The 21409-nt window shown below is 41.4% G+C and overlaps 1 protein-coding gene across 2 annotated transcripts in view; it reads left to right on the top strand.

The window, feature by feature from the left end:
- LOC141941470 (putative acyl-CoA dehydrogenase 6) overlaps window positions 1–21409 on the top strand; it is a 96880-nt gene that overhangs the window by 64364 nt on the left and 11107 nt on the right. For both annotated transcript variants that reach the window (XR_012628338.1, XM_074864270.1), the window contains exons 4-6: window positions 3266–3372; window positions 10573–10740; window positions 17459–17632. Coding sequence is in view for 1 of the 2 variants with exons in the window: in XM_074864270.1 (XP_074720371.1) it covers window positions 3266–3372; window positions 10573–10740; window positions 17459–17632 (449 nt within the window). In the remaining variant the exon portion in view is untranslated. The remainder of the gene's footprint in view (window positions 1–3265; window positions 3373–10572; window positions 10741–17458; window positions 17633–21409) is intronic.

Genomic DNA, 21409 nt, shown 5'->3' with positions numbered 1-21409 from the left:
TTTCCCCAGAAGCAGAAGAAACAAAAGTGAATAAGATCTGTGGTCCTACCAAGATGATTATCAGCCCAATTAAATCAGAAGTGATGTGCAATAGACATATTTTCATTCAGTGTAGCAATCTAACCTGTCAGAAACCAGATATTTATATATATATCTGAGATGAATAAAGGTGACTTCAAATTTCTAATTGGCAGAGCACATAAACAGAACTATGTGGATCAAGGAAGTGTTCTTACATCTGTATACTGCCATGGTTTTATTTTCCTTTTACCCACCATTTACAAGATTGCATACCATTGCCATTTTTGTGTTTGTGTTCATGACATCCCACCAGTGTTACTTACAAAGTTGGAGCAAGAAAGGATGGACCACTTCCATGTAACTTTTAAAGTGTCAGAATCTCACACTTGGGACTTCTGGGTTACCCAGCCCTGGTTTGTTGACTGTAAACTTGTGTGTGTGTATATTTTAGAATGATGCTAAGGCTGCACAGTTAATCACATGGGAAACTATGCTCTGGGGTATGGCCCCAGCTCAGAAAGCAGACATAGCCTGGTCTGTCTTGAGCCAAAGCATGATCTCATTGCAAACAGAGTTTGCTAATTCTGGAGCTGTTAAACTGGAAAGAAGTGGGTATTGCATTTATGCAAACCCGAGATTTTTCTGGGATGCATTTAAGATGGGTAGAATTTTACAGAAACAACATATTTCTAACACAATAGCTAGCTGCTTGCTGAGCTGCATGTCCTTTCTGCAAGGCATAATCTTCTGAAGATAGTGTTGCCAGACTTTTTTTTTTTTTTTTAAATTGCAAAATAACTTCTGTAGCCTCATTTTTGGGAAGAGCTGGACTGTTTTCTGGAACTTAAACCAAACAAACAAAGATATCAAACCAAAAACATTATTCTGAGGAAAGTTCTTGTCATGGAAATCCTCTGTTGAAATAACTAAAGGTTGGCAAAGTTGTAAGCAACAGCAAGCATTGCCAAAAATTGTCTAATTCATTGTCTTAATGAATGTTCAGCTGGCTATACTTGATCATGTCCCAAGGAAAAAAAAAAAGTACACTGCATAGCAAACTAGGGGACTTTGTCCCAGTATGCTGGAGGAAGGAGTAAACACTCCAGGCTCGCTTCTTGTATTTATTTGGGATTGCTGCTGTGATTATCAGCAGGGACAGGACGAGGAATTGAGCTCCTTGTGTGCACAAAGTGAAAGTGTCTGCCAGCTCCCACTGTTCTCTGGCCATCCCTTGTCCTTTGACTGTTTTTTGTCAGAGTTGGAGTGGAGGGGAAGGGTCAGAGTCTTAGCTGAAATGGCATCTACTTTGCAAGTACTGGGACAGTGTTTTAGAAGGAGGGCCCAGGCAACTGCACCCTGCTTAGGCAGCCTAAGGAGATGAGTGGAGATGCTGACCTGAGAAGCCTCATATCAAAGAGGAGGCTGAGGAGGACCTTAACTGTTATGGATTTCTGCTCACAGAAGAGACATCTCATGACCCAAGGAATTTTTCAGTCTATCACAAGAGAGGTTCAACAACTACACCATGAACTTACCATTCATGCCGCAAGACCAAATTAGTGAATGTTAATTAGGACTAAATCAACCGTGAAATGAGATGGACCATGTTTTGAATTGATGAAAGCAACTAAACGTTAGAAAAAAAGAGGGTGCCTCTTAACTGAATTGAAATATGGCCAAGAGAATTTGAGTTAAAATGCCATCAACAGTTTGCTGTTTCCCTCTTTATTTTTGTGGGAACTAGAAGAATGGCTGGGAAGAAGCACTAATGACTTTCGCTGTGTGATTTAAATGCAGATGTGAAATATTAATAATGTAAATACAGATATTTGCAGAGGGTGGCCATCACCTGTCATAACTTTCCAGGCACCACTAAAACCTGGCAAAGACCTGGTGCAGAAGTCAGAAGATACATAGAGAGCAGGTCCTCCATCCTGGCTGACAACAGACTGGTGCAGGAGCATTGAGGGGAAACCACAGGGACTATCACAGAATCACAGAATTGTCTAGGTTGGAAAAGACCTTGAGGAGCATCCAGTCCAACCATCAACCCAACATTAACAGTTCCCAACTGCACCATATCCCTAAGCACTATGTCAACCCTACTCTTAAACACCTCCAGGGATGGGGACTCCACCACCTCCCTGGGCAGCCCATTCCAACGCCTAACAACCCATTCTGTAAAGAAATGCTTCCTAATATCTAGCCTAAACCTTCCCTGGCACAACTTGAGGCCATTACCTCTTGTCCTATCGCTTATTACTTGGTTAAAGAGACCCATCCCCAGCTCTCTGCAACCTCCTTTCAGGTAGTTGTAGAGGGCGATGAGGTTTCCCCTCAGCCTCCTCTTCTCCAGACTAAACAACCCCAGTTCCCTCAGCCGCTCCTCGTACGACATGTGCTCCAGACCCTGCACCAGCTTCTTTGTCCTTCTCTGGACACGCTCGAGTAATTCAATGTCCTTTTTGTAGTGAGGGGCCCAAAACTGAACCCAGTAATCGAGGTGCGGCCTCACCAGTGCCGAGTACAGGGGTAAGATCACTTCCCTGTCCCTGCTGGCCACGCTATTTCTGATGCAAGCCAGGATGCCATTGGCCTTCTTGACCACCTGGGCACACTGCTGGCTCATGTTCTAGCAGCTGTCAATCAACACCCCCAGGTCCCTCTCTGACTGGCAGCTCTCCAGCCACTCCTCCCCGAGCCTGTAGTACTGCTGGGGGTTGTTGTGGCCCAAGTGCAGCACCTGGCACTTGGCCTTATTGAAACTCCTACAGTTGGCCTTAGCCCATCACTCCAGCCTGTCCAGGTCTCTCTGCAGAGCCTCCCTACCCTCGAGCAGATCAACACTCCCACCCAACTTGGTGTCGTCTGCAAACTTACTGAGGGTGCACTCGATCCCCTCGTCTAGGTCATCTAGGGACGATGTTTATTTAGATCTGATAGCTCTCAAACCAACAGTCATAAAGATCAGATTTTGGGCATCTAGATCACACGTTTCTTGGGAGTAAGATGCCTGAATACTTGTAAAAACCTTCTTTAAAAAGATCGTGGCTGCACTTCTGGTGAAGTCTCTGAATCATAGCTTTGGAGGGTATCTATTCTGTCTTTTGGCTCTGGGACAGGTTTTACCTAGTCATAGGAAAATTGATCACTGTGTGGGTAGAACAAAATTTGAAACTAACTTGTAAATAAACTTGCCTTCAAAAGCTTTTAATATCTTATCTTTTTCATTATATTGTTGCAGGTTTGGTTCTGATGAGTTGAAAAAACAGTTCCTTGTACCAACTATAGCTGGAGATTTTGTGGCTTGCTTGGGAATCAGCGAAGCTGGAGCTGGGTCAGATGTTGCAAGTAAGTTAACCTAGCGAACTGTCACTTTTAGACAGCCTGGCATTTTAATGGGAAGAATCTGGTTTCCCTGACCCTCACCTTTGCTGCTATCGTTTGTAAGAAATACAAAGGAAGGAAAGTCAGGTGTGGTGAGGGCAAAAAGTAATATACCAGGAGCAGTAACGCATTCCTCTGATGCATCCACATTAATCAAATTGCATGTATTTGTCAGTGAATCAATAGCTATAACCCTGTATAGGCTGAGCACAACAGGTTAATATGCAGCTGTAACACTGGCCCTGGCTTTCTCCTAGTGTTTGTCCTCCTGCTGCTGCCTCCCCTGCTCTGTCCAAGCTCACCACTGACAGGGAGCACTCCAGCACCTCCTGTAGTTGCACAGCCACCATCAGTTGTGCAAATCTGCAGGCGTATGTGATAGGGATGTTGCCTGTCAGCCATACTAAAACTTGCACTTCCTTAAAACAGACTTCTCCCCTGAACATGGGCAAATTGCAGAGCTAGTCCATTCTGAGAATGATGGCTTCGCTTTCACAATGGGTTTCTCTCACTCATTCTTACCTCATTATCTTTGTGATTTAGTTACTCTGAATGCAACTATTTTCTTGTTTTAGTGCAAGAATATGTTTAAAAACATGGACAAATGAAACTATTATTCTGAAGTGCCTGATGCAGTAGATTATTTGAACACTTAAAACTGATATTGTAGAAAAAGTAAAAGATATCTCATCTGACTGTGAATTGTGGACTTCAAGGAAAAGGAAATTACAAGAAACCACTTATAGAGGTTTTGTGGTTGGACACAGGATGGCTAAGGTGAACACATTGTGCTCTTACAAATTACTGAGATGTCTTCCTGCAGACAAAATTGCCGAGTTTGATAGAAGTTTTTTGATCAGCAGAGTCCTATGTCCATCTCCTTGACCAAACTCATGTTGTTTTCTCAAGACAAATAGATAATTATTCAGCGTTAAAGCAAGGGTGCAGCAGGTAGTTTTCAAGAGTTAATGGGATAATAAAATAATGGAACTAAATCTTCCTGCATGATCCATTGCTGTTTTCTTTTCTAGTTAATTGATTTTGTTCATAAAAAAAATCCATAATTTTTATAGACTTGTTTTTCATTAAAATAATTTGAAATTTGAATTTTGCTAATGTAGGAAATGCAACATCATTTATTTTTATTAATGCCTCTCTAGTTTAATTAGATGATTATCAGAACTTTCTAAATATGATTTTAATTTTTTGATGCACTGTTCCAGATATAAGTAACATAAATATTCTTTTAGCTGCATGTTGTTTATTGTCTAGTTTAATTGGTATGATGCACTTGGATTAATACAGTTAAAGAGACATTTGGAATCAACTAGGATTATCTGATGAACCCAGACTGCAGCTGGGAGGCAGACTGCAGCATGAAATGACGATACTTTTTCACCTATCATGGAAGACCTGATGCCTGGTATAAATCCAGAAACCAGCTCAAAATGCTTCTAAAGGGTAATTAAATGGACAATTCAGGCATGAGCAGCACTAGCTTGTCTTCTGAGTAGCACTGATTTGCATGAGGCAGAGAGAACATATCATCTCCAGGTAGCCCAGCTTCACAGTAGACTGAACTGCGTGAAACTCCACTTGATACTTTCTTTATTTTCTCAGGCTGTTGGGATGTTTGTCTGCCTTAGGTAAGTGAAGGGGTAGTAAAGCATAGCAACTGTTCACATGTGAAGGTTGGGGACATGCTTCTGCTATGTGAGCCAGTATATTTTAAGAATGACTCAGAGTAAGGTATCCCTAGCATTTTCTTCTGCCAGTTCCAAAATTACTGAAGGTGATGCAAACACAGGAGAAAAAGGAAGTGTTTCTCTACATGGGAAGTGAAAGGTGCCTGTGGTGGTTTAGCCCCTGCCGGGGTCTGAGACCACGCGGCCGCTGCCCCTCCCACACAAAGGGAGTGAAATACAAAGCCCCAAGACTGAAATAAGGGAAGGTTTAATACAACAGTGCAATAGCAACACAACCAACAACAGCAATAACAATAACAGTAATAGTGATAGCAATGAACAGAGCAAAATAGCTACCAAATACAGCAGTTTGAAGCACGATGTACAAAACCACGAGTGCACCGCGCTCCGCGCCAGGAAAAATGTGACCTGCCAGGATGTGACTTCCGCATGGTGTCTGAATAACCCGGCTAGAGCTCCCCCCCACTGCTGGGGAAACTTAACCCTATCCTGGTTAAACCAGGACAGTGCCTGGAATTAATTTATTAAAAATTCAACAGAACAAAAAGGACTGTGTATGTTAGTCTACTATAAATTTCAAGTAATTTGAAGCAGCACCTCTCTGCTTTCAAAAGTAGTTGCTGTATGTTGTACGTAGTATTGTCCATGTACAACAAAACTAACACAGAGATGACTTGAGAAGCAGAACAGTACAGAACAGTTGGCATAGAAAGTGTCGTTCTTTAATTTAAGGATTCTTGGTACCACAAAGCATATATACATTTGTTTGGGTTTTATTGATTTCATCTCATGCTACCTCAGAACTATTCTGAAATTTATGGAATGCTTTGCTGATAGTCTGTGGGGGATACGTAAGAACGCATCATGGAAGGCCCTTCCTCTTTCTTCACGTTATGTCTTTCAGCCAACTTCACCCAGTAACCCTGTTCATGTCTACCTCTTCAACATGGTATCTTTCCCCATTTTGTCTCAGTGGTGTTGTGGTTTAAGCCCAGAGAGCAACTGAGCACCATGCAGCTGCTCGCTCACTCCTTCCCCCTCAGGGATGGGTAGGAGAAAATAAAACAAAAGGCTCGGGGATCGAGACAAGTACAGGCTCACCCATTATGGTCATGAGCAAGACAGACTCATTACAGGAAGAAAAAGAATATCAATTTAATTTGAACACACCACTACCACTTAATTTACCATCAGAGTAAGACAGTGAGAAATACCATCACATCATAAAAACACTTTCCCCCACCCGTCCCTTCTTCTCAGGCTCAGCTTTGCTCCTGATATCTCTACCTCCTCCCTGCCAGTGGCGCCGGGGGGCAGGGAATGGGGGTCGCGGTTAGATCATCACCTGTTGTTTCTGCCACTACTTCCTCCTCGGGAAGTACTCTTCGCACTCTTCCCCTGCTCCACCATGGGGTCCCTCCCATGGGAGACAGTCCTCCACAGACTTCTCCAACGTGAGGCCTTTCCATGGGCTGCAGCTCTTCACAAACTGCTCCAGTGTAGGTCCCTGCCATGGGCTGCAGTCCTTCCAGCAACAGACTGCTCCAGTGTGGGCTTCCCTCAGACTCCCAGCCTTCTTCAGGTGCAGCCACCTGCTCCAGTGTGGGGTCCTCCATGGGCTGCAGGTCGGCATCTGTTCCACCATGGACCTCCACGGTCTGCAGGGGGGCAGCCTGCCCTCTCCCCATAGGCTGCAGGGAAGTCTCTGCTCCAGCACACCTTCCCCACCTCCTCTTGCTTTCTTCCGCTGACCTCAGTGTTTGCATAGGTTTTTCCCTCACACCTCCCTCTCTCAGGTTCCCCTTCTTAAATCCGTTATCACAGAAGCACAGCCACCATCACTAATTGGCTCGGCCTTGGCCAGAGGTGGGTCTGACTTGGAGTCGGGGGAGCTTCTAGAAGCTTCTCACAGAATCACATCCATAGCCCTTCCCCTGCTACCAAAATCCCACCACACAAAAATCCAACACAGTAGAATCCAGTCTTTCTGCTTTTCTGGGTTTAGGTCATCTTTCTGACGGTGAAAAAACAAAATTGCACATGGTGTCTATAATGGCACAAATACTTCTCCAACCCTAATAGAAATATTACCCTCCAATATGTGATGTAATGTAATGTAATGTTACACACAGTTTCCTGGCTTCTGAATCTTGTGATTAACTGTGCAGATCATCTTCATTAGCAGTTTGCTGTTGAAACATAGTAAGATACAGCAATTATTATTGCTTTGTGCCTAAGTACTTATACTTGCCATGTTGAATTTGAAAACTCAAGATCGTTCCTTTCTTGCTGGGCGATACCTCAGTTGTCTGTGTTGATGATGTCTCCCAATTTGTGTCACCAGCAAATTTCATTAGTGTATTCCTGTTCTTCTTTTAAAGACCATTAACAGAAATAGTTAATAGGTTTTGTCCAAAGGCTGATATCCAAGGAGGAGCTCCAATAGTACCCTCCCTGCACATCAGCACTTCCTCTTTTAATGCGACTTGATGCAATTTTCCCTTTGCCAAGTTACTTACCCACATTTCCACTTTTGTTCTAATTCTTATCTTTGCAAAGTTTTAACTCATAGTTACCTAGTAGCATCAATTTTATTTTGCTTGGTCCAACAGGACCTGTTCTGCTTTTTTGTAGAAAATCCATTTTTGTAATAAACAAATCAGGTTGGTTTTAAATAAGATACCACCACTAAATTGAATTCTTTTTTCATTCCAAATGTGTTTTGAAGCTGTGCAGATTGCCAAAACCAACAACCTTTGTTTTCATTAATTTTAATTTCTATACAGTCCTTCCTGTAGATGTCTTGCTTTGTCAGCTATATTGTGAATCTTTTTGTAATCTCATGTGAAATATTGCTTTAGTTTTGAGGCATCCTCTATATCCTCATGTTTTTTCACATTCTCTTTTCCTTTCTGTGGCTGAAACATTTTTGTTTGCTGCCTCAATCTTCTTCGATTTTGTTGGTTTTCATGTGCAAGATTTAACTTAGTTTGTCCTGTGGCAGTTCTTACCTTCTGACCTCCAAACTGTAGCTTATTTTGATGATTAATCTCTTTCCTTTCCTGTAGGCATCTCCTGGTTTTTGAAGTGATTATTCATTCAGTTAGACTTGAAACTGTTTCATGCAAGTTTTGGGGTTTTTTTCCTGTACTGATGATGTAAATTCCAGATATGCGGTCTTCATTTTTTTTTTAAGGATATGCACTGCTTATCTTTGATCGTAATAATGACCTTAAAAGGTGAAGCCAACCTTGGCTTTTGTCAAATCTATTTAGATGCATGGCTGGAATCAAGAGCATAGTGGAGAAGAAAACTTGAGGTTCAGGTATGTTGTGATTTGAATGGTGAAGTGACCAGTCCTGGTTGCTTATATGGCATTAGCTGTATCATATGCCTTTCGATGATGCCTTGTGGCCTTTCCTAGAAGGGGCCCTCACAGCATGCTCTGTAAGTTGTTGAGTTATAGGCACTACAGGGACAGTGGTGTAGACCTGCCAAAAATGAGTTATGGACCACCCACTGAAGTAGCATTTTCCCAGAGCTATGCTCTATCAGGGAGAATAATTACAGTCAAATATTCCAAATTATCTTCATGGCCATATCCCTGAGGCTGAGTCCTCTTGACTTTAGTAAATTGTTAAGTAGGCTTTCAAAGCCTATTTTAAAGTATTTTAAACATAAAACTTACTTATTCACTTGTTCATTGTTCTTCTAATTTAAAGAGAATAAACTCTTCATAAGTTGATTTTAAATAGTTGTTTCTCACATGTTTGAAGCAAACTGTCAACCGTCACATCTGGGAGTACTTGAACATTCCCATTAGTAAGGCATTTGTTCTTTAATCTGTATTTGGGTGGTTAGTCCCCTGTGACGCCAGGCTTACAAGGACTGTTTACATTTGTGATAACATCACAGTGCTCATTGTTACTCTGCAGACCTTCTGTGGGACTTCTATCTAATCTCTTCAGTAGCTGTTCCACAGCAAAGGGATGTGTGAGGTAAATCTCTGTGTATGCTCCCATCCTTTTCACACTACTTCAGTACGGTGTCATATTTCTTATTCCAGCTCTTGTGTGTCCTTCATTTATTATTTACTCTCCATGTATATGATTGTCCAGCGTCTGTGTTCACGTATTATGAGCATCAGTACTTTAGGTTCCTTCAATTTGCTGGCCTTCATTATTATACAGATTTCATATCAAGTCCCTTGGACAGATTTGGCATAGTCTACTGTTTTGGCAGATTTGGCATTGACTACTGTTTTTATCCACATTAGTACTCTTTATTTATCCACATTAGTACTTTGTTCATTATTATCTGCTTGTAAGTTCCTTTAGCCATAGTTATATCCGATATTCCCTTGTGTTATGTCTTATACAATTTTCTCCCATCATTTTTCCCCAGTTCCTTCATTAACCAGACTTTTCAGCCATGCTGACCTCAGTCCCAGTTTGTCTTGTAAATGAAGATCAGATACTTGGTTTTGCTTTGTTTTATGTTTAGAGCCTTTGGAAAGAAGGTTCAGGTGCAGACTGAGGTGGGTGTGTATGAAGGTATAACTAACTGACATTTGGTGTCTGACTCCTACTGTCCAAGTCCACTGCCTCCCTCAGTAGGTGGGCTCTTGTGGACTTCATAGTCTCATTAGATTTACAGTTGCTGTGAGGGGGTGTGGTAGGGTTCTGTTATACCATCACCTACTTATAGTTAGATACCTGTTGGAGAGTCTTCCTCAGTTGGGGTTTTAGTTGAAGAAGTTCAGTTGGAGGGGAATGAAGCCAGCCCTTTGGAAATGTATGTAATAACTAATGATTCATTCCAGCTGTCTGTTGCAGCTAGGGCTGCTTGCAGCGTGATGTGAACACTCACGGATGAAAATGAATTTTTTTTTTTTGCCAGGGTATATAAATAGCAGGTGTTTAGAACTCCTTCATGTACAGACATTCTTAGCATTTAAACTTGGCCTTTTGAAAGTTTATTAGCTTTTAATTTATTACGCCATTCTGACCAAGAACATGCAGGAAGTGCGTGTACGTATGTCTTTATGCATATGCAGCTATTGAGGCTTATGTTTGTTTAAGTCAGGACTCTGAAATTAATGGCCTCATCAGTGACTAATGTGCACAGTAACAGAAACGTGTAATAGATCACCTCAGACTGAAATGTTTCTGGCCTGAGTTTTTGATGACCAAATTTAGTTAGGGAAAGTTTTTTGCTTTCATCCACTGGGGTGAAAAGGGTGAGAAAAGAGGTCAGATTTCCCTGGCTTGCCTTCCAAGAGTTGTCCATATGGGTCTGCCTTGTGCAGCCTGGAAGGGTGAGAGGATGTAGTGGGTAAGAAGGGAGAACCAAATATAGCTGTCTGAGAGCAAGGTGGGAGTGACTCTGTCAGTCATACAGAAACTAGCTTATCCCTCCTTCACAAGAATAACCCTTCATTTCCTATGTTTTGGAATAGATATCAAGACAACAGCTGTGAGAAAAGGCGACGAGTATGTCATAAATGGTGGTAAGATGTGGACTACATCCGGGTGCCAAGCAGACTGGATGTGCCTGCTGGCAAACACCAGTGAAGGACCTCGCCATCAAAATAAATCTCTCATATGTCTGCCGATGAATCTACCTGGTAATAACACAGAACTCTTTCTCTTCTAATTTGATTTTATTGGTGTTCTTGTGTATGCTTAACACAAGAAGGAAGGGTGTTTGACAGAAAGGACTGCACCCATAAATGCTCTTTTAAGTTAAGTGTTTCACTGTCACACAAAGTTGGTTCTGAAATGCATTTGCAAACTTCCACAAAAAAAGTAGGGGACAAGAGGAAACGAGAAGCAAGTTAAATATTTTGCAGGCTTCAGCTTGCAACTCCCAAATAATTTTATATGGAGAGTCCTTTTTGCCAAAAATAAATTTATAAAAGTTGTTCAGATACATTTGCTTGAGAGTATTTCGTAACCACCTCTGAGAATGAATAGACAAGTCAATGCCAAGGACAAAATTAATGCCTCAAAGAAATTATTAAAAATAAAGCCAACATTTTTTTTGAAAGTTATAATATCCAATGTCTTTTAGTTTTGGAGCAGTTCCACAAAACTTTTATCTTGGTTTTCTGTCCCCAAACAGCATGAAGATGCAAACAGTCCGCAAAATAAATAACATGTTACTCCATTTACATAGATCTTTGCTACATATGAACTATATGTAAAATATTCTTAAACTGTCTTTCCAAATAACATTAAACTCCTGTTTTGTAGGAAGACTGGTAAGCAGAATATATACTTCTTTTTTCAATGAATGGAGAAGTATTTTTAAGCTTGCTGTCTGATTTCTTCAGAAAATATTAAAAGTGATTCTCAAACGTAAAATAAAAGGAAAAAGGCTTAGAGATTTCAAACTTGGGAAATACCTCCCCAAACAATCTTATCCCACATGCCAATACGTGACTCCCAGGAGCCCATGGGCAGTATCTCACTCCGTTAGGGTGAGTTTACTGACCAGCTTACTAGAAGGATGCAATGCTGTGCTGTGATTGTATTGTGTGGATAGTTCTGATCTTCCTCCATCACCCAACTTGGTGGGCTTGCTGAAAAGAAGTGCAGGCATACTCAGGGTGCTTCATCGCTGTGCTCTGCAAATGGATCTTTTTGCCAGGGTGCTACTATCGTTATCAGTTTAAATTACAAAAATAGTCCGTGAGTTAAATGTGGGCTGGAGTGAAAGCTTCAAAGATCTTGGAAGTAGGGATTTGTTTTTGAAGAAGACTAGTAATTTGGGTGAAGACACTGAAGAAACACATCCTGATCTAAGGGTACAAGTTTCAGTGGTGCAGTTCACACAGTGGCTGTTCTGAGTAGTCTGCAGACCTTGCAGCAATAGTGTACTGTATGCATGAAGGACATCATTCAGAGAGGATATAGTTAAGATTGTGTTGACAGAGACCTTTTGCAATATTAACACCTGTTCAAAAGCTTTTAAACCTTTTTGGTTTTCATTCATTTTAATATTTAAAAAAATATATTATATATTAATTTGTTAATATATAATGTATAATATATTTTAACATGTATTATAAATAATATGTAACCATGTATATTAATATATTTATATTCTAATATAAAATAGTTTTGTTCATTCCATTCAGAGTATTTTACATAAAAAAATATACATCATTATCAGCATTTCACACATTAGGGACACCACCATGGCAGTGAAGTGAAGGTCCATATGTTCATTGAATGGATCAGACTGAGAACAAAACCCAGGTCTCCAGTGTTGCAAAAGAGGGTGATGAGAGCTACTTGTAAATGAATTTCAGTATGGAGTAGGTCAAGCAAGTGAGTAAGTTGCCTTGTGAATTAAGCAAGTTCTAAGTGTGTTTTGAGTTTCTGCAACCTCTGCTCATGCAAGACAGACTTTGAATGAGAGCTAACAGAAAGTGGACCTGAACTGTTTCACCAGTTGTTGACTTTGTCCTTGTTGATAGTGATGAGTGAACATGCAACTCAGAGCCATAATCTCCCTTCCAGGTAAATGGACTTACCAGCCATCTGCATGAAGTCCTCCTTGTGATTTTTCATGAAGGGGTCAGAGTGTAAATTCAGTATTGCTGCTCTGAGATCAGTTTTCCAAAAACAACAAAGCAGCCAATCCACTGTTAGAGGCGGATCAAATGTACAGAAATTGACTTGGAGGTTTTCAGCTACTTTGCTTATTCCAAAAACATATGTGAGTCATTGTAGCTTTGGGAGGGGAGTGTTGTTAGGTCACACAGCCTATACACAGACCTTCTTTACCTGTGGTAGATAGATTTTGAGTAGAAAAATTGCCTGAGTCACCTGAAGCTCATCTGCAGAAGTGTAGAAGTCTTCCTAGAAACAAAAATTGCACTCCTCAAGTATGTATGTGGTTTCATTCTTCTGTGTGATACAGATACTGACCTCCAAAAGGGCCACTGTAACAAGGTTGGTGACTTTTTGAAATGAAGTATTAAGATGGTTGATTGTGCGCATTGGATGGGTCATATCAGAAGTGAGATTTTTCAAGGAGATAAAGAGGAAAAGTAGGAAAAAGGCTGCCATTTGACATAGATATGAGGAGGAAGCTCCATCTGTTTTGATACATCCTAAGGATGTCTGTCTGCCAAAGATTGTGCTCCTTGGAGGGCAGCAGACCAAGACTGTACAGGAAGTGTCTAGAGGACATCACCGAATGATGCACTATAAGCGTCTGTAGATGTATGTGTGTCAAAGCTCAAGAACGAGTGCCATGGAGAACAAGTGTGTTATGTCTGACGAATTGCTGCAGTCACCAGCCTGTATGGCAGGGTACGGAAGGGATCCTTGACGCAGTGGTAACGCATTCCTTGCTGGCAGCTGGAAGGACATGGAAGACTAGTCCAGCATTTTTCACAAAACTGTTAATTGTTTCATACTTGTATAATGTGGTGATAAAAAAAAAAGTTCCAAGTCTGAAAGCAAATTATTAGCTTCAACAGCTGGTAGTTTATTGAAGATATTAAGTAGGATTTGCTTCTTCTCATCTTAGTTGTGTACAGGGTCTATTCTGGAATGAAGCAAATCATGGTCTAGATTTGACAGACACTGTTGAATACATTTCTCATAAAGGGAATTTGCATAATGACAGTGTGGATTCACAGTAGATATCCAAATTAGGTGAATACTCCTCATACTAATGATGTCTTTAAAAAAACCCTGAATTTCTCATATGATGAAAGAGAACCTAACAAATCATAAAATGTCTGTGTGTAAGATATATAGACAAATGGCTTGCAGCCCTAATCTGGTAACTATGTGCTGGTTTGTCCTCTGATAGCGCTAGGGTAGATTGCAAGGAGGAGATAATAAAAAGAACAACATCCAGGAAAGGGGAAAGAACATGTTTCTCGGGTTGCAATTTGTAATGTGCCTCTTTCCATTTGTAATGGCACTAAATGGTGTCAGGAGAGAACGACTGCCTTTCTCTCAGGATAGAATATAGGAAATAAAAGAGATTGTCAGAAGGTTGGAGGAGTGGGAGAAAATGAAAAACGCCTGGGAAGAACTGCCCAGGAAGAGATACAGTAATCCATCTCGGTGATATTGGAGCAAGTAGCACAGATGGCTGTTAGAGTGATTTTAGTAAGTCAGGCACCTGGCCTTGCTAGATTGAGATCTGTGTGTGATTAGATGGCTTGTGATTTGTTTAATACAGACAAACTCCAGGAGTTATCTGGGCAGATGATTTCTACTGCTGCTGGTAACTTTTAGTATATAGTACCCCTTCTGAAGAGAATGAAGATAATTAAACTAAGTAAAGGAAGATTTTCATGCCCAAATTGTAGCCAAAGAGAAGATTATTTATCATTGTCTTCAAAACCGAGAAAATCTAAAGTGTGTGCTAGCCACAGGGTGGACACTACATGAGGCTGATGCAGTTTGGCCTCTTCCTCAATGAGAAACAAGAATTAATCTAAGAGCAAGTGAAACTGGTAAGGCACAACAAGGGGGGGATGCTGCTAGATTCAGGAAACTTGAACACACAACCCAATCTGGAAGAATTATGGATAGAAATCATTAACATTTAGCTCTTCTAACCAAACCTGTGAAAGCTTTCTTAAGTAGTTGTTGTGTGTGGATCTGGGGAAGTGCAAAGTAGGATTGATTTAGCGATATAAAGAACTGGCAGCCGTTGTACTTTTTCCAGCAGAGTCCTTGGTAAACTCTACTAACAAGAGCAGTAAGTGCATATTCATATGGATGAGGAGCAGTGATTGCATAAAACCAGCTGGAAGTGGACTGAAGACATGATCTCTGAGACTCTCAAAGAAACCAGCCAGTAATATTCCAACAGGAAAAGATGTTCCAGAAATCATTTGGGCCTGTAAATGGTTCAGTGTGTGTTTGTTTAGCTCTGATTTTAATACAGAAACGAACCACAAATGCTTTTTTGGTATGACTGGGTGAAAATTGCTGGATAATTTTCAATCCATGAGTCAAAAATTTTTATACAGCTGTCCTTATTTTCTTCCTGTGTTGAACACATATCAAAGCAAGTATTCCTAACACATAATCTTTTTATAGATTGGCTGTTGGAGAAAAATCTTGAGTGGAAGGTGTGGAAGTCTATGTGGATCTGATTCTGAGAGCAGTCTTGGCATTTGGAAACAGTGTCAGTATTACATCCCTGTGGAGAGATGAAACTTTCCAAAACCTTATTCAGTGCAGCCAGAGAGAGTGAATATGAAGGGAATGACTGCTAACTTTTTCTGCCTGCAAAACCAAAGTAATTTTCATATGGTTGAAGGCCTCCTGTCAGTAGAAGTTGAGATGTCTGTATTACTTCAGAAAGAGATGTTCACTGAAAGACATGAAGTATAGCAAGGTACAGACAAGTACTGAGAGGGACCACAACAATCTGTGTGGTGACCAACTCCTACTAAGCCACTGTAGAGAGTATTAGAGGATTGAAAAAAAAAATGGAATAAAGAGGAAAATATTACCAGAATACCTCCTCATCACAAAACTGATTAGAGTACCACGTACGTGGGTAGTAAAATGTTTGGTTTTCTGCAAAGAGATACATGCTGATTTGGAGGACTGTTTTTCTAGGTATATTGACTTGGCGGATGTAATCAGCATGTTTTGCACAAATCCTCATACCTGGTGGTTGGCCTCAGTTTACCTCTGAAACATTCTTGACTTCCATCCTGAATATTCGCAGTAGCCCCAGAACAACAAGGAGGTAAAAACTGAAGACCAATGGAGTTGCCACAAAAAAATCAGTGGATGTCTGTTAAATTCTCATGGCACAGTGGGAAGCCATGCTTGCATCTGAACAATAGCAAGAAAGAACTTGTAGCTGGGAAAAAATAAACAACAGGAAGGAGTCCTACCTGGTGTGACTTAGTAGTTCAAGTCTTACGTGGCAAAACCTGAAGGAACTGCGTTCATCTCCAACAACCCATTGAACATGGGGTCCGAGTCAGTGCTGTGTAGGGAGGTCTGTGGGGAACCAAGCCCTCTTCACAAGCATGTCCATGTGAAAACTCAGAGGAATGAACTGTGATCATTATGAACTAAACAGTATTTTGTAGGCCATCATAAAATACAGAATCACAGAGTCATTCAGGTTGGAAAAGACCCTTGGGATCATCGAGTCCAACCATCAGCCCTACTCTACAAAGTTCTCCCCTACACCATATCCCCCAGCATCTCATCTAAATGACCCTTAAACGCATCCAGGGATGGTGACTCCACCACCTCCCTGGGCAGCCTATTCCACTGTCTGACCACTCTTTCCATGAAAAATTTTTTCCTAATGTCCAGTCTGAACCTCCCCTGTTGGAGTTTAAAGCCGTTCCCCCTTGTTCTATCGCTAATCACCTGTGAGAAGAGGCCAGCACCAACCTCTCTACAATGTCCTTTCAGGTAGTTGTAGAGAGTGATGAGGTCTCCCCTCAGCCTTCTCTTCCTCAAACTAAACAGTCCCAGCTCCTTCAATCTCTCCTCATAGGATTTATTCTCCAGGCCCTTCACCAGCTTCGTTGCCCTCCTCTGCACTCGCTCCAGCCCCTTGATATCTCTCTTGTAGAGGTGCCCAAAACTGGACACAATACTCAAGGTGTGGCCTCACATACATAGTTTTAACCATACATAGTTTTAATAAAATTTGGAGTTGATATGGAATTGTTGGATGTTTGTAGCAGTTACAAATTTGAGTTCCATACAAATATGGAATTTATTATTAGGAAGAAGCGGTGTAGTGTTCTTATAAACTCTGTCTTCTACACATACCAGGAAAAATCAGGGTAGGCTAGAAAGGGGAGGATAAATGTGGAAGAGAGGGAAGGAAGAGGATTTCTAGGAGGAGAAATTCTCCAGTTGCAGCTTAAAACATAGCTTTGTTTTTGTCATTATTAAATATTTCTCTACGGTTTCACAGCAGTGCAGGAACTCATCAAATACCACTAAATTGAATTCCAGCATTTTATTATATTGCACTAAAAATGAAATGTAAGCAAATAAATATTGCATTGTTTCAAGATGTGTGAAGCAAGATTATTACTACTAGTAGACAATTATTATTTGGGGACATAATGAAAAGCGGGACCTTTACAATTGCCGTTTCCAATTTGCTAGTTAAATAAAATGGAAAAACTCTTAAAAATAGGATATGGACCCTTTTACTCTTAAATTCCACAATATTATTATGTTTTTCCTAAAGACAGGTTTCACTGTAATCTTGGCACATACTTTCGCATCTGCAAACTTTGCTTTCTTAAAATGCTGTACTTGTACATAGTGCTTCTATTTTTTGTGGCGTTTCTAATACCCCTTTTTCTTCAGGCATTCACGTTGCTAAAAAGATAGACAAACTAGGCATGAGGTCATCGGACACAGCTCAGATCTTTTTTGAAGACGTAAGGGTCCCCAGCAAAAACCTCATCGGTGAGGAAGGAAAGGGTTTTACATATCAGATGTTGCAATTCCAAGAAGAGCGGCTGTGGGGAGCAGCCACTGGTAAGTCATCATTTGTGCTTTTGGGGCTGGGCAGGGACGTAGGGGTCACCCTTCGCATGACTAACAGCACTTTCCTTTTATTGTAAATTGCAATAACCTCTTACGATCTGTTTTTGAAATCTGTCATAGTCTGGATACAGACAACCTTCCCTTTCTGTAGGAAAACTTGAAATAGAAACTATTTTGTGAGGCATCACAGAGGCTGGTTTTGCCTTGTTTCTTTTTCTTGGTGCTTTTCCGCTGATAAGAAAATACAGCATCATGTTATGTCTGCTACAAATACAGTACAAAGGCTATCAAAATACTGGCATGAAGTAGAAAGACTGACTTTTCCTGTAGTAGTCAGCTATGATGTTTATCCTAGATTTTAGAAAATTAACTTAGTGGCTGTGTAAGAAGTGGCTCTAACAGGATGCAAGAGCTTTGTTTTGCAGATCTGTTTTACCTCTGTACACTTTGGACATAAGTGGTACAGCACCGAATTCCTTTCCCTGAAGTTATGCTGTCACACAGTTCTTGTCACTCAGGCCATACTTGAATCCGCATATTTAAATTACAGGGATTATGGATATTCCAGGTAACCAAAAGTCTGGATTTTCAGCCTCCCAGCCTTTCCCCCCACCCCACAGTGTTTGCTTCTTCAACTTAAATATAATGTGGTTCACTGTAAGAAGATTGGTCCTCTTTAAATTTCAGGGTTGTATAAATAATCTCACCACATTCGTGCTTCAGTGCATACCCTGTCTCTTACTGTCTGTGTGTGGCTAGGGGATCGGGAACTCTCAAGAAGTGATTTTCTGATTCAGTGACCAAATAAAAATCACTCCCTGTTGTGGGTTGATCACAGACCAAATATTCTGGAGTTCAGATGCTTTAAAAAATCTTTGGGTTGGGCCAAAATTCTTAGTTCAGCCTGAGATAAATAGTAAGTGTGAGTAGTTTTAGCAAAGAACAGATTAAACTTGCAAGGGATTGCCACTGCAGACTCAGGCAAGGAGGAGACATGGTCCTACTGCTGGTCCTGCTTTAATTGAGGTGTACACAGACTGCAAGGATGTGCATTGTGCATTTTTATGCTCAGTTTGAAATCTAAATTAAACATTGAGAAACTGGGTTGCAGTGATACTCCCCAGGCAGCAGAGTAGCCCAGGCATTACTCATGCCCCAGGCAAAAGTGACGCGCACTGACAGCATCAAAACACAAAGCCTGACAGGTTAGATCACTCCTGTTAAAACCACTGGCAGCTTGGTACAGTCCAGCCTTGCACAACTGCCCGGCAGTCACTGTGCTCTGCCAGGAAGTGGGACACCAGGTTTCAATTCTTGTTGTTGCCCAGGTCAACACAGCAGGAGCAGGCGAACCCTCGCCCTGGATGAGCAGTCTGGGAAGGGCATCTTCACTCCCCCCACCATGGCCAGGCAGAGCCTGGAGGAAGAGCCTTGGAGCTCACCAAGGGAGAGGGAGCTGCCTCCTGCAGCGCAGTGGCCAGTGTGTTATACCTTACAGGGGCCCCTGGTTTTGCTTTTATCCACTATCTGATATAAAATGCATGGAAGCCCTGGGAGCTGGGACAAGACCCATGGTTTGGGCCAAGTTGCAAACCTCAGAGGTAACCAGTTGTGGTAAACAAGAGAAAAGAGTAACCGATGTTCAGAAGGGAGCCAGGTGCTTGATGGGTGCAGTTTGTTACACCACGACATCTAGCTGTTAACTTCCAGTCCTGCAAATGGTCTTACATATGTTGAAACACAAGTGTTTTGCTGAAAGCTCAGATGTGCAAAACTACACACATGCCTTCAGTAGTTTTGTGATTAGGTCTGCATGTGTAATTCTAGACCTCGCTTCTGGCCCTCAGAAGGACATTTCTGTTCCTTCCCAGTTCATGACTATTCATGTGACATTGAAAATCATCAGTTTGCTTTTAAACACTTTAGGGACCAGTGCTGGTATTCTCACTTTCACTGCTTCCTAAAACTTGGAAGAGGCAGTTGACTGCCATTCTTTTCTTTCTTTTCTTTTTGGGCATTGTTTTATTTCATTGATGTTTGGGGATTTTGGTTTCGTTTTTTATTTATTATCAAATATCACGTGCTCCAGCCTTCTCTTTGTTTATTTATTATCTTCTTTGTGGCCAGATTTCAGAATATGTGGGGAGTTTCCTTCCTTCCTCACCTTTTTTTTTTTTTTTAATTAATTTTCAGTCAAACAGATTTAAAATATAAATAGAAAACTAATTTCCAGGAATTGCAAAATTGGTGTGGTCTTTTCTTCTGAGTGACATGTTATCAAAGGCATTGGTAAAAGTCGCTGTGTTTCTTGCTTCACTGAAAGAGAAGAGCTGCTACATATCTCTCCCATGTTGTGACACTCCATACACAAAGTCCGTTTGTGGACCTGTTGCACTGATCACAGGAAAAGAATGTTGCTAAGGCAACCAGATTTTTTGTGAATTGCTTAACTTGGAGGCAAAGAGGGAGTTCATTGTATGTGAGAGAGCAGAATGACACTTTTCTAATGACTTCTATCTGTAGTCTCAGTTTTATGAGCACCATTGAGTCATGACCAGTAATCAGGATGACAGATCCCTTTGCATGGGCAACGCACATCCTTAGGAGACAGATTGCTCAGCTTGGAGTTCACTGTACATCTCACTAGAGAGTGATCAGCCACAGCCTAAGAAAAATACATTAATTTCCTTTTGTTTTGAGAGGAGACATAGCAAGGCAAAGTGTGTTTACAGTGAACAGAACTTTCAAGTGGAAAAATGTAAGTTGGATGGAGGTGCAAGGAGAAGATTATTCTACATCTGGCAACTTCAAGTGCTTTCACAATTCTCGGCTGTGTGGTAGACCATGTGTTCCTTAGGCTGCCCTAGAGTGACATTTCCTGCATGTGCCGTCAGCTGAAACCTCTGGGGCCAAAGTTTGTCTGAGGATGTGGAGAACATTGTATGACAAAAGAGGAAACAAATATACCAGAGGAAAAAAAAAAGTTCAGAGGGAAAATGAGTTTCACTGTTAAGAACAGCATTTCCCTGTACTTCTATGACTGGCAAAGTATTGTGTGCTATTATGTTGTACAAGACGTGCTGCATTTTGTTGCTGTTTGCTGGACAGCTAAGCTTTGCCATGTTAGGGCTATGCTCATAGCTCTAAATACCTGTAGTCATAGCATCACAGAATGGTTTGGGTTGGAAGGGACCTTAAAGATCATCTAGTTCCAACCCCAAAACATTCTTCCTTATGTTCAATCTAAATCCACTCTTTTTCAGTTTAAAACTGGTGCCCCTTGTCCTGTCGCTACAGGCTCTCGTAAAAAGTCTCTCTCCATCTTTCTCGTAAGCCCCCTTTAAGTATTGAAGGGCCTCAACAAACTCTCCCTGGAGCCTTCTCTTCTCCAGGCTGAAGAACTCTCTCAGCCTTTCTTCACAGGAGAGGTGTTCCAGCCTTCTGATCATTTTTGTGGCCCTCTTCTATACCTGCTCCAACAGGTCAATGTCTTTTTTGTACTGTGGGCTCCAGAGCTGGATGCAGTACTCCAGGTGGGGTCTCACCAGAGCAGAGGGGGAGAATCACCTCCCTCAGCCTGCTGGCCATGCTTCTTTTGATGCAGCCCCAGGACTGTCCTTAGAAGATTTCCTCTGTTTATTTCTCTGTGCAAATGGCAGTTCCAGGAATAAGTAGAAGGACCATGATGGCGGCTAAGGAAACAGGAGGATGGATCAGCTGGGGTGGGAAGGAGGCAGTGAAGCAGAGAGGTGGACACTGTGAGAGCAG

This window comes from Strix uralensis, chromosome 1 (assembly GCF_047716275.1).
Source record: "Strix uralensis isolate ZFMK-TIS-50842 chromosome 1, bStrUra1, whole genome shotgun sequence".
NCBI lineage: Eukaryota > Metazoa > Chordata > Aves > Strigiformes > Strigidae > Strix > Strix uralensis.
This window is presented reverse-complemented; position numbering and strand designations above follow the sequence as displayed.